Source organism: Letharia columbiana (assembly GCF_014066305.1).
Source record: "Letharia columbiana isolate WasteWater2 chromosome Unknown Sc0000018_s1, whole genome shotgun sequence".
NCBI lineage: Eukaryota > Fungi > Ascomycota > Lecanoromycetes > Lecanorales > Parmeliaceae > Letharia > Letharia columbiana.
In genome coordinates, this window is record NW_023501059.1 from 83,160 (window position 1) to 95,902 (window position 12,743).

General features: G+C 48.0%; 6 protein-coding genes across 6 annotated transcripts; 2 read left to right on the top strand and 4 right to left on the bottom strand.

The window, feature by feature from the left end:
- Positions 1-952: 952 nt before the first annotated feature.
- HO173_006133 (uncharacterized protein) lies at positions 953-2,630 on the top strand (the record flags this gene model as incomplete). The annotated part of the gene is made up of 2 exons (XM_037308044.1): positions 953-1,171; positions 1,233-2,630. The coding sequence occupies 2 exons, from the start codon at positions 953-955 to the stop codon at positions 2,628-2,630; spliced, it is 1,617 nt and encodes a 538-aa protein (XP_037164818.1).
- A 1,487-nt stretch (positions 2,631-4,117) lies between these two features.
- HO173_006134 (uncharacterized protein) lies at positions 4,118-4,561 on the bottom strand (the record flags this gene model as incomplete). Its single annotated transcript, XM_037308045.1, has 1 exon — positions 4,118-4,561. The coding sequence occupies one exon, from the start codon at positions 4,559-4,561 to the stop codon at positions 4,118-4,120; it is 444 nt and encodes a 147-aa protein (XP_037164819.1).
- A 561-nt stretch (positions 4,562-5,122) lies between these two features.
- Positions 5,123-7,653, top strand: HO173_006135 (uncharacterized protein; the record flags this gene model as incomplete). Its single annotated transcript, XM_037308046.1, has 2 exons — positions 5,123-5,167; positions 6,631-7,653. The coding sequence occupies 2 exons, from the start codon at positions 5,123-5,125 to the stop codon at positions 7,651-7,653; spliced, it is 1,068 nt and encodes a 355-aa protein (XP_037164820.1).
- Positions 7,654-8,729: 1,076 nt separating this feature from the next.
- On the bottom strand, positions 8,730-10,647 carry HO173_006136 (uncharacterized protein; the record flags this gene model as incomplete). Its single annotated transcript, XM_037308047.1, has 3 exons — positions 8,730-10,010; positions 10,065-10,377; positions 10,424-10,647. The coding sequence occupies 3 exons, from the start codon at positions 10,645-10,647 to the stop codon at positions 8,730-8,732; spliced, it is 1,818 nt and encodes a 605-aa protein (XP_037164821.1).
- Positions 10,648-10,981: 334 nt separating this feature from the next.
- Positions 10,982-11,844, bottom strand: HO173_006137 (uncharacterized protein; the record flags this gene model as incomplete). The annotated part of the gene is made up of 3 exons (XM_037308048.1): positions 10,982-11,482; positions 11,536-11,544; positions 11,593-11,844. The coding sequence occupies 3 exons, from the start codon at positions 11,842-11,844 to the stop codon at positions 10,982-10,984; spliced, it is 762 nt and encodes a 253-aa protein (XP_037164822.1).
- Positions 11,845-12,347: 503 nt separating this feature from the next.
- On the bottom strand, positions 12,348-12,674 carry HO173_006138 (uncharacterized protein; the record flags this gene model as incomplete). The annotated part of the gene is made up of 1 exon (XM_037308049.1): positions 12,348-12,674. One exon carries the CDS (start codon positions 12,672-12,674, stop codon positions 12,348-12,350), a length of 327 nt encoding a protein of 108 aa, XP_037164823.1.
- Positions 12,675-12,743: the final 69 nt, after the last annotated feature.

Here is a 12,743-nt window from a genome sequence, read left to right on the forward strand (position 1 = left end):
TAATAAATCGTCTACTATACTTCTTTTTAATTCTTCTCTTCGATATAATAATTTTAAATTTCGCTATTAAGATCTTATATAACGTTTAATCTTTAATATATAGAATTTATATCGAGATTATAATCTTCTTACTTAAAAAAACTATAAGAATTTTATTTATATTTAATAATAATAGCGAGATAAAGAGTTTCGAGATATAATAGAATAGTTAGAAGATACTCGAATTCTCTATAAATATAATACTATTTTAAAACTATATAACGATATTATCGATATCGTTATTACGAGTAAAGATAAGAATAACGAAGATAAGAATAATAAGAATAAGAATAATAAGAATAATAAGAATAATAACGACGATAACGACGATAGAATACGTTATAACTAGTTACTTAATACTCTCGAGAATATATACTCTTAAATATAAAGCGAGTCTCGCTTAATCTTCTTAGAACGATTAATATTTAATTATAATATATATTTCTACTTAACGATATCTATTATAATTCGATATAATAATTATAAGATTATAGAGAATCTTATATATTCTAAAATTAATTAACGATATAATCTATTTCTTAGATATCGCTATAGAGAGGATTCGAAGAATTAATTAAATATAGTATCGTAAATATATTTAATTATAGCGATGTTCTTAATGTTCTCATAATGCTTGGCTAGCTTTTCACTACTAGGTAGCCTACGCCCCAGCATATATTTATTTAAATCCCTCTCGAATATCTTCTCTTAAAGTATCTCTTTAAAATATTTCTTAAAGAGAGCCTGTCCGCAAGTAAGCCCATTATTACTTTATTTGCCTTTACTAGAATCAGATTTCCTTCTCTTGACGCCATTGGTAACGTCAAGCTCTTCATGTAGAGACTCTCAACGTGCTCTACCACCCCGACCGCCGTTGCCAAGAACACAGCGCCAAGGTTACACGTTACACAACATGGACGCCTTTCTCCAACGTCTCTCCAGTCCCGCCGTCGCCATACCCATACTCCTCTTGCTCGTCTACTCCTTCTACAACCGCCTGACTGCGGTGTCGAATATACCAGCAACCTTACCATGGGTTGGGAGGAACCCAAGCAAGGTATTCGCCGATACCAGGGCCAATCTGGCAAGCTTCAGCAGCGTCAGGGAGTGGCTTGAGGTCGGATACAGTAAGGTACGATAGCTTCTAGATACACCAGGTCCATCTACTGTCTCGAGGTGACCGATTTGCACAGTATGGCAAGAAGAACATGTCCTACATCCTCCCTGACATCTCCGGCAAACCTCAAGTCGTTCTCCCACGCTCGCAAATGCCGTGGCTTCTCGAACAACCAGACAACATCCTCAGTACCTCTGCATTCCACTACGACACTCTCGAAGGCGACTATGCCTTCACCACCCCTCAGATCCTCAAAGATCCATACCATGAACACGTTATCCATAAATACCTACCGCGGCGGATCGCTCCCTTGATTCCAGATATGTGGGAGGAAATACAGGTGGCAATGGATCAGACATGGGGCAAGGATACAAAGGCATGGAAAGAGATTGGCATTTGGGAGAACATGATGAGAATCATACCAAGTATCACGAACCGAATGATGCTTGGACTGCCAATCTGTCGGAACGAAGATTTTTTGAAGAACATGGGCAAGTTCGCTATGGATGTCATATCCTCCGCTTCAATCTATCTGCGGCTGACACCTCGCATCCTCAAACCCATCATCGGACCTCTAATAACCATACCAAATACCCGTCACTGGCGGAATACGACCAAATACACTCTGCCAATCATCAATGAGCGGCTAGCCAATTTCAAGAGGAAGCAAGAGGATCCCAGCTTCCAATGGAATGAGCCAAACGACTACATAAGCTGGCACATCAATCTCGCCACGGCAGAAGGCCGGCACGATGAGCTAACACCAGATATGATCTCTCGACGTCTCATGCCGCTCAACTTCGCCGCCATCCATACCACTGCCCTGACCGTCACCAATACCATCTTCGACCTCCTTTCCTCGCCTTCCTCCTCGAACTGGCTAGAAGGCATACGAGAAGAGGCTGAAAGGGTATTGACGGAAGAAGACGGACAGTGGACGAAAGCCGGACTGGGGCGGTGCCACCGGTCCGACTCCGCCATTCGGGAAAGTATGCGGGTCAGCAACTTCATGACAAGGAATGTCTTGCGGAAAGTGATGCCCGAGGAAGGCATTGAGAACAAAGCGGAAGGGTGGCGAGCTCCCCAAGGCGTGTTGATAGGGGTGGACATGCACAGCGTCCAGCATGACCCGGAGATCTACCCAGATCCCAACACCTATGACGCGTTCCGGTTCTCGAGGCCTCGAGAAGAAGCTGATGCATCAACAGTGCACAGCGAGGTCAACGGAATCAAGAACACTGGACTAATCACCACATCGGATATCTTCCTTCCGTTCTCGCACGGACGTCATGCATGTCCTGGAAGATTCTTTGTATCGCTAGAGATGAAGCTGCTGCTGGCGTACATGGTGATGAACTACGATGTTGAGCCTTTGAAGAGTCGACCACCCAACATTTGGTTTGGCCAGAGTTCGTTGCCACCAATGAAGGCCACGATCAAGGTGAGACGGAAGGAAGGAGCGACGAAGAAATGATTGATGATACCCATGCCTAAATGCATCTCGTGCTTTGGGCACCCGGAGCTGGTGTTTAGGGGTTGTCCTAGACACGTAGCCATTGAGCGATCTAGCCCTGTTGCGGAGACATGAAGTGGGATAGTTTTCAAGCCAGCAAGCGGTAATGTTGTATAGCTTTCAACTCTTCAGACAGGAAATGAAGCTTCTCATTTGATTCTACAACCTATGTCATGCTCTCACTCACTCTCAGCTCTTTCACATTGACGATTAGGCTAATAGAGGAGCGCGACCTATCGCCAACTTAGGCTCCTTACTTCTCGCCGTTATGTCTTTTCTCGAGAAGGCCTCTAATGACGACCACCATTTCCACAAGGATGCCGAGTTCTAAAAAAACTATACTTGACCAACCGCATTTTCCGTGTAAGAGAATGTAGCATAGATCATGCATGGAGAGGGTTTAAATTCATAACATGAGACGGCTTTCTTTCTTTTCGATTGCGCACATACTTGTGGTTATCGACCAAAACAACTCGGCTTCTTCTCTATAAGAAGGGTTTTTCTTGCAGATGAAATAGCGAGTTTAGGATAAAATCTGTGAAAATGGCCACCTTTTGCTAGCATCACGCGTGGATTATACCACCCCTACAGATTTGCCCTGCAAATAATTTAAGGTTTTCAGAAAAGTTCGGTGTAAAGCGTCACTGTTTTGGGGCAACTGTAGGACTGCCACGATTTCATCAAGGCCTTTTACCCTTCATGCATTTTATATGCTACATTCTCTTATCTTTGGAAGACGTTTCACTGCTGAATCTTACTCAGTGCATGGCAATCGTAAGTCAAACAACGACAAACAAGTGAGCCGTTGAACGACTATACGATGGGTACATCAGGAAGCAACCTCTGGGTACGTGCAAGTCACACAGCATGGTCGATAGTCTCGGAACCCGAAAGCCAGGCACAAGCTCAGAGAAAGTGACGACTTGTAACACTGGAAGTTCTCCTATTCACAGAGATTATAGGTATCTCTCCGAAATTTATATCTGATATGGCGGACTCAGTACAACGGTCAGGCGAGGGGGAAGTTCTCCTGGTTGATGCTGCTCTTGTTGATGTTCCAGGGATTTTCTACTGCGTGAACTGCCGGGTTTACTGTCCTTGGCCAACCTGTACACTGTATACGGTACAGAGACTCTGTGAGCAAGAAACCTTCGCAAATTATGGTGGGTATGCATCAAACAGTGTTGCTGGCCTTCGGTAACCCTATAACATGCAACGCTGGTAGCCGACGATATGGGACAAGTCAGGTATCTTCCAAGATGGAGAGCCGGAACATGCAAGCTGTCGAAGCCTACGCGCCAACGTGCAATCGAGGGAGGAGAGGAAGTCACGACGTTTCTTAACCGATGTTGGGCAGCGATTCAACTCAGGTGGCTAGACTCTGCGTCTATTGAATTAACCTCAGTACTCTAGCTCAGAAGATTACACAGGATTCCCAAAGCTTATCGTCACTCCTCCTCGTTATCGTCTTTCTCATACTCATCATCCTCTTCGCTATCTTCATCATCCATGTTCTCGTCTTCGTCGTCGGTCTCTCCGCCCTCATCACTGAAGTACTCATCATCGGTATCTTCCCCTTCATCACTGCTATCATCATCGTCAGCGAAGCCAATGTACAGTCGCTCAGCCCTTTCTTTGTCGCTCCTTTCTGCTGGAAAGAATTCGTACCGACATACAGGACAGGTGTTGTGAGCTTGTAGCCAAGCGGTGATGCATTTAGAGCCCACCGTGTGCTTGGGATTGCAGGGCAAGCGGATCTGCCTCTCCGCCGTCCCGGTTTCGGAAGACCTTGCGCCATACTCTTCTTTACAGATCAGACATTCCTGACCCTCTTCCACTTGCACGCTATTCTCCCTCCTCAAGAGTTGGGAGACGAATTGTTTTCTGTCCATGGTGGGTCAAGAAAGATCTGTCTCCGAGTCAGGCTTATGTTGTAGAGTGTGAGTCAAGTGCAGGGTCTTGGGGATAGGAAGATAGAAAGGAGGGTACCACCTAATCAATAGCAGCACTCCAGCACTCAAGTCACTCAACTTTAAATGTTCTTTGTGTTCAAACAATCGTATTGCCTTTCTCCCGGGATTGTCCGTTACATCGTCTGTCATTGTTACATGTTGATCGGACAAGGCTTTGTGCAATTTTGATGTGGCGATATCATAGATGACAACCTCACGTTGGCGTCGATTTGAAGCCCATTTAGCACAGAAGGCTGCTCGCAATATTGCTCGATTCCGGTTCAACCAACAGGAGGTGCAGTGACCTTAGAAAGGGATCATATCAGCGTGCCTGTTACTAAATAAATAAGCGTCACCGCAGCCATGGCAGCTGCTCGGAGTGATTGATTGACAGTGCTATAGTATGAGTGCATGCGAATACAGTATTCCAAAAGGTCGGAGAACCGTCGTTAGAGATTGGATAAAGATCTAATATATGCTATCGCTTCCGATCCCCGGGTCATGGGTCATTTCGCAACATTCTTCACAGGCAAACTTCCAGAGGAAGTGACACGTTCAGCAGCTTCTGGTAGCTTGGACATTTGGGCTCTTCGCTCGAAATGCATGCGAAATCTGTTAACTGAATCCCAAAACATGAGTAGCCACGCCGCCTCAACCTGTCCGTTCGAGCAACATCAGCTGTGTTTCGTCAGATCATCCCACCACCACCACCATCGACTCTTACCAATACGAACTTCCCGTTGTTGACTCGTATTATGTACATCCTCCCGCCGCACAGCCTCGCCCCCACCTTTCCCTCCTTTCCCCTCCCCCTCCCACTCACTTTCCTTTTACAGATGTGCTCCCGAGGATAGAACGATTTGGGAAGCAAACTTCGTCTTCGTTACACGAATCAAAAGACTAGCGCACGGCCTCTTTGGTCTTCATCATAATCCACAGCAAAAAAAATTCATCCCCAATCCCAACAGCCGTTCCGCACAAACCCTCATCTGCGCCTTTTAAACACGGACACAGAGCATCTCACCAGCCAGACTCGTCTCGAGCCCTCGAGTCATATCATCAGCTTCCTTCCGCAGCAGGCAAGATGCTCCACATGCCGCCTTCTTTCCTCCCTTCTTCGCAGCCGCCGTGAAATTTCCCCATTCCGCCTATTCGCCAATTTATCATCCGTCATATAATAGTCCGCCTTGTCCATAGTGGCCTCACTCGAAAGCTGTAGTTGGCTTTGTCTCCAAACCCCACACTGCCAGAAAGTGCAAGGTGGATATTGTTAAAGAACGTAGAATTGATGATTGTTTTTCTCATGAGATCTCTGGACACCGTTCTACACACAGTGGTAAATCAAGTGTTTCGGAATACGAGGTGGCTGGCATGAATGGGTGATGACTGGGGGCCAAACTACAACAATTACGCCTACTCGTATCATGGATTTATCGGATTTAGATCGGCGCTAGTGCTGTCTCGCTAAACGTCCCACGAAAACTACACGCACAAATGAGTTCTAAATGATGATTGGCTGGGTCCTAAGGCCCAGCAGCATGTAGACAGCGGTCCACTATGCAGCTCAGCCCTAGGAAAACTCCCTCTACGTAAGGTAGAGGACCTGGAGTCTAAGTACAAGGAAACGCTGAAAAAACAAGGCGCGGGTGGGTGGGAAAAGTCCAAAAAACCTCTTCTTGCGACGAGAGGAACAAGAATGAGGAGCAAAAAACAGGTGGGAACACCGCCTATTCAAGGCTCTTCCAACATGGCAATCTCGGCTATCCTGCCATAAGTGTGTGCTGTGCCTCTCCCTCACTAGCCCCCAGTCAAGCTGTGGCGAAAAGCGGGGAATCCGAAAAGAGCACTATCAAGAATTCATATTCATTTCATATTCCATTTCTCGTCTTTGTATTTCATTCATCTTTTCTATCCTCAGATTAAGATACTTCCCCCTTTTTCACTCATCCTACTACAAAAAGGAGCCTGTTATCTTGTAGCTCTCAGCAAGATCCATTTCCTGTCCTCAGACAGACTATAGAATGGCGTCCAACAGCGCTGCGTGGCAAAACGCCGTGGGAGAGAAGCTTAACGTCCAATCCGCTCCATACACACCTCCTTCGGAAAACGAGATCGTCATCAAGAATCAAGCCTGGGCTGTCAACCCCATCGACTGGCTTGTGCAAGAGAATGCACTCTTCGACTGGATGAAATACCCTCTCATCACCGGATCCGACATCGCCGGCGAGGTAGTCGAAGTGGGCAGTGGTGTCGTGCGCTTCAAGAAGGGTGATCGTATCCTCGCAATGTCGATTGGACAAGATAAGAACAAGCCTTCTGAGGGGGCATACCAGCTGTACAGCGTCGTCCAAACCGTCTTGGCAGCACCGATTCCCGACAGCATGTCTTATGCCCAAGCCGCCGTCTTCCCTTTGGGTCTGTGCGTAGCCGCCTGCGGTCTATTCCAACAAGATCAACTAGCTCTCCAGCACCCCACTGTGCCTCCGAAGCCCACTGGAAAGACTATAATTGTTTGGGGTGGCGCTTCCTCTGTTGGTTCGAATGCCATTCAGCTTGCCGTTGCTGGTGGCTATGAGGTTTTCTCTACTGCCTCACTCAAGAACTTCGACCACCTCCAAAAGCTTGGCGCAAGCAAGATGTTTGACTACAACAGCAAGACCGTTGTCGACGATCTGGTTTCCGCATTAAAGAACAAGCAGTTCGCCGGTCTATTCCACGCGGCCGGATCATCTGAGGCCAGCTTCGAGGTGGTCGACAAAGCCACTGGGACCAAATTTGTTTCCTCAGCCCCGCCTATTCCCGAGAACAAGCCCGGCGGTGTTGAGGCTAACATGGTTTGGGGGAGTTCGCTGAAAGACAACGAGGTCGGTCCGGCGATCTTTGTTGACTTTCTACCAAAGGCGCTCGCGGAGGGTAAATACATTCCGGCACCCGAGCCTTGGATTGTTGGGAAAGGCCTCGAGTCCATCCAAGATGGATTTGAAGCACAGAAGAAGGGTGTTTCAGCGAAGAAGGTGGTCATTACCGTTTGAGTTTAGCATGGAGCAAGGTTTTTCAACGCCTCAAGATTCCCATACACTCCATATCGGAATCAATCGATGGGGCCATGAGTGGGAAGTGGAGAAGTCATCTTGTTGCGCTTTACTAGCTTCCAGAAACCCAGGTACTGCAAATGAAGCAATCTATCACTCAAACGAGAAGATGGCTGTTTCTGTTCCATTACTCTCCATCACTTGCTGATCTGGCTTACAATGATCCCACCGTGAGCGTTCAGAATCACGCTTTAGCATGACTTTCATACAGGCCGGCGTTGGGCACACTGGCTTCATTTACAGGCTCAGTCCATCGTTTGGCATGTCGGCTACGCAGGAGGTGGGTTTGGAGGATTTGCACCCTGTCTTACACTGAAGATAGCACCATGTACCAGGTCTTTGCAGAAGGTGCCCAAATCTGTAATGCGAATCTGCCCAGTGGAAATATGAATGACTTTTTCTTTACGCGCTTGGGAACCTTAATAAGAGGGTAGAGTCGTGCTATTAGGACACGACCAGAACCAGGTGGGGTCTTATTTTAAATATATTTTGTGGTCAAATGGCGGAAATAAGATGGGATGTATTTTTCGTTGTGCGGCAAGGACCAGATTTCATACACTTAGTGTAGAAAACGGAGCACTATCATAGCGTATCGAAAACCATTTGATCCTACTCATGCAGGACCCATCATAAGCACAGATGCCCAGCCACTGATATCATACAGTTTTGGACCCAAACCGGGAATTCGGCAACGCAGTCTTGTGTTATATTCCACCAATGTACAAGACTGTAAGACAGCAGATGGCAGACAATTAGATTCTCGCGGGCTTCCACACCAAGCAGATAGCAGAACCTCTGGATTTGATTGATGATTGAGCATAGATTATTGGTTTAGCGGGCATACCGTCTACTTTGCGAAGAACCCAGGACAGAGAACAAAAGAAAAACATTCTCGTAGCCTTAATCGTGGACTTCGTGGTGACCGCCAGACACTAGAGCAAGACCCGGGACTACCGAGGTACGAAGTAGATATGTGTGGAGCACGATTATTTAGCTGAAGGAAATACTCGCAAACATCACTTCACCCCAACGACAGGCTGCGCAACCCCATTGAACAATACGCCACTAACAGCCAAGGCGTTGCCCGTACCCTCCAGTAAATCAGCCTGGGTCAACAATTTGCAATGAACGCCAGCAGCGTACTGCAGGAATGAGACACCGTGACAAGGTGTTTGCGACAAAGCGGCGTTGATGTTGCTGCATTTCTGAATACAACCTTCCAGATCCGGCTCGTCGAGGTCGACGAATGAGCGTCCTGGGTAATCCACGGAGCATCTCAGCTGATATTGGTCGCCGGAGGACGTGGTAAAGGTTGCGTTGTTGATGGTGGGGCAGCCGACTGGGGAGATTTGCGTGCCGACTGGTTGGAAAGGGGTGATGGTTGAGGTGTTACTGACGGGAACGGAGCTGGAGGAAACATTAAGAGGTAAGCGAGGTTGTCCGGAGGCTGAGAGTGGCGGGGCAGTGCCTGTTAGAAGAGTGGCAGGTAGAAAAGTTGAGTTCAGAGTCGGAAATGGTACGCGGACGGAAGGTCTTGTTGCGTTCAAAGTCAAAAACGGTAAGCGATCAGAAAGTGGGAAGGTTACTCCTGTGGGTATTAGCGCGCTACCCGATAAAGAAAGGGTCCTGTTCGTTCCGTTGAATGTTGGTAAGGAAAGGAATCCCGTAGTTGGAGACAGGGGTCTGCCTGTTGCATTCATGGAAGGTAGAGGCAGACGGCCGGAACCCGTTGTGTTCAAGATCCGCGGGGGCAAGCGGCCGGATAGTGAAGCGTTAAAATTGGTTGTCAAGTTCACGGTTGGCAACGGGAAGAGGCCAGGTCTTGGCAGAGTCAAGTTTGCTGAGGAATTGGCCGTTGGCATAGGCAAAAGGCCGGATCTTGGCAGGGTTGAGTTCACCGTCATGTTCATGGTGGGCGAAGGCAGGAAGCCCGACCTTGGCAAGGTAGGATTCGCGGTAAAGTTGAAGGTCGGCGTTGGGCGACCAGAGATAGGGATGATAGAGTTCGCGGTACTGTTGACACTTGGAAAGATGCCAGCAGGGATTGAGGTAGAGATTGTGGTAATGTTCAAAGTAGGGAAAGGGCGACCAGAGAAAGGGAAGTTTGGAATGCTTGTTGGGACTAGGCTCCCTGGTAGTGGATAGCCCAAACTTGGTGTAGAGACGGTTGAATCAGAGACATTGTGGCTTGCAACAGGCAAGGGCAACACAATGACCGTGGCTGTCAGTGTCGTCGTTCCACTTGTGATTGTGGTGGTTCCGAGGGCCTCCAAATCGAAGCCGTTGATCGTCCTTGTCTGTGCCTCTCGTTAGCCAGTCCTTCACATTTCCTGGAGAGGGACTGTTCATACAAACTGTATAGTTGGCTGTGCAGTGACCGTGCTGGACGTGATCGACAGGCACGAACAGGCACTATAAGCCTCTGCGGCAATCGAGGCATTTTGCGCGATGTTCGGAAATTTGGTGACGATGGGGTCATCAGCGGTCGCAGTTGCTATGATGGGTACAGGAGCGACGACGAAGGGCACGTCAGACACATTATCTTGGCGTTTATGTAATGTATCGCCGCTCGTGATGGTCGTGGTGGTGAATGCTGTAAATTGGGCGACGGTGACTTTTACGACTGTATCGTAACTAGTTGTCGTAACAGTGGAGATGGTGGTACTGCGATTCGTCAGTGTTGGCGCAATCTAGGGTACGCAGGGCACACGTGTGAGATATCGTAGGTCCTTCCAAGGTCGTAGAGTCGGAGATGGAAAGTAGAGAAATGCAGTACGGTACGGAATCGGCTATATTTAATTGAAATGAGAGAAGAGTGTCTGTCTCGTAGCAGATCTCGCGCTGCTGGAGGCCTTTCAATCCGGGGAATGCTAAGGAGGAGCAAGAGAAAATGAAAAGAAAAATCGAGACTGTTGTCGCGTACGGAATCATCATAACGTCAGTTGGGTTGAGCACTGGGAGGTCCGAATCAGCAAAGGAAAGGAAACCTCCCACTATGTATACCTTGGAACACGCGTGCCTGGAATGGAACAAGTACGCGGTCGCATTCCAGCGCCTTACATAATACGGGCCTTACGTGGCTTCGGTCCCATCATATGACAAGATATCAGCGCATAATAAATTATAAACGGCCGCCGAGTCAATGCAAGGGGTCTGTCCGCCCAAGCTCCACCTTGGCGAGCCAGGACATGGTCTCAGAGTTCTGACTTTGGAGGCAACCACTGGGACTGTCGTGACACTACAAGTCCCTTCCGACATCCACCTATCATCACATCGCGACAGCAGATTCACCCAGCCCGTTAACGGTACCCTCCAAAGTTGCGATCATGATTCCTTGTTTGCCAATCTTTCCCTCAATGCACCTATTCCCCATCGCACCTTTGAAGCTGACGTTCTCGAAAGTAGCTACAGCACCTGGCCATGACTCCCATACATCGTCGAGGCTCACTGCCTCACTAGCGCCAATGTATAGGTTCGACGCTGTGGTGTTGGCGATTGTAAGCCCATTGATGGTTATGTTTGTGTTCCCATCCATAGGGTTATCACCATCGCCATGAAGCATGACTGCAGCGGCTGCTTTGCTGAGGTAGTTACAGTCACGGACAGTGTTGTCGATAATGGTGAGTTTATGCACGTAGTCTGCTTCGCCCCAGGAGCTAAACTCCGGGCCTAGGTCTAGATCGCCGTACGCGACACCTTCGAAGAAGAGATTGTTGGCAATTAGGCCATCGGAGGCTTTGATATTGGCGCCGCGACCTCGATTTCCGGTCTAGATGACATTAGCTTAGGAGAACGGCAACCGGTGGTGGAAGGAGGACGTACGGTATGCGTCTAAGAGCGATCCAGTATGCATCATGAAGTTGGGAAGGTACTGCTCACATTCAGAACGTTGAAATCAGAGCCAACCCTCATTTGATTCGTCCAGTACGCATTGTCTACCACGTCTTGAACTTCTTGAGGAAGATAATTCACCGTTATCTCAAGAGGAGTAGACTGAAGGCTGACGCTTGTCACTGAAGCATTTCCGAGAACGTCGTAGTTTCCATGGGAATAGAAGCGAAGAACATCCCCAGGGACAGCCTCTCCCGTAAGCAAGATGAATGAGTTGACAGATGACCCCACACCTCGCATTTCGGATAGTGACCCATGTACAGCCATGCAGTCATCATCCAGAGCAGAAAGAAGGCACGAGTCAAACGTCGGGCCAACATATACACCACTGCTGTGAATCCCATCTGCAGAGCTGGAGCGGGCTGGAAGTTGAGTGCCTCGCTAAGGGAGGAAAAGATGCGGATTTCAGGGAGAATGAGTTAAAGGTCGTTTTTCTATTGGCGCCAGAGAAGAAGCCAAAACCCGCGCAATTGAGTAAAGTAAAGTCGTTGATGATGGTATTGTTGCTGTTGGTGATTTGATTACAAAATATGAACTCTCCACGTGCGAGAAGCTTATAACCTGTAAATGGCGTGAAGTAGCTGTTCAGTAATGCCACGCTGTATGTTTTCGCTTGTCCACTGACAGGGCTGGGAATTCCGGTGACAGTACTCCAGCCCGGGCCAGCCTGGAGTCGACCAGTGCTGGGATGGATGTACTCGGCGTTTAGTTGTCCAGTAGTCGCGTTGAAGAGATACGAAGAATTATAGCCATCGTCGAGATGGAACCCTATATTGTTTGTAATTGTTATTCCCAGTATTCTTGACTTCCGTTATTGTAGCTTGAGAAAATCCAGGCGTGTCCCACCAGACCGTTGGGCCGTAGGTGATGAGATCGGAGCACTCGTAGAAGTTGAAGGCTGTAAGTCCAACCTCCGTCATGGTCAAATTGACAGAGTCCATCCATATCGTGACACTTGCTAGTTTTGAGAAGAAGATGTGCGCCTGAGGTCCAGGATTCACGTGGTATGAGCCTTCCGCTAATGCTAGAGTCCTACTGCCTTTGCCAACTTCCTCTAATATCCATTCCATGAATTCCTCGCCGTCCAAGACTCCAAATTTGGTTGGGGAATATGTTGGGATATCTTCTGGGCGAATTTT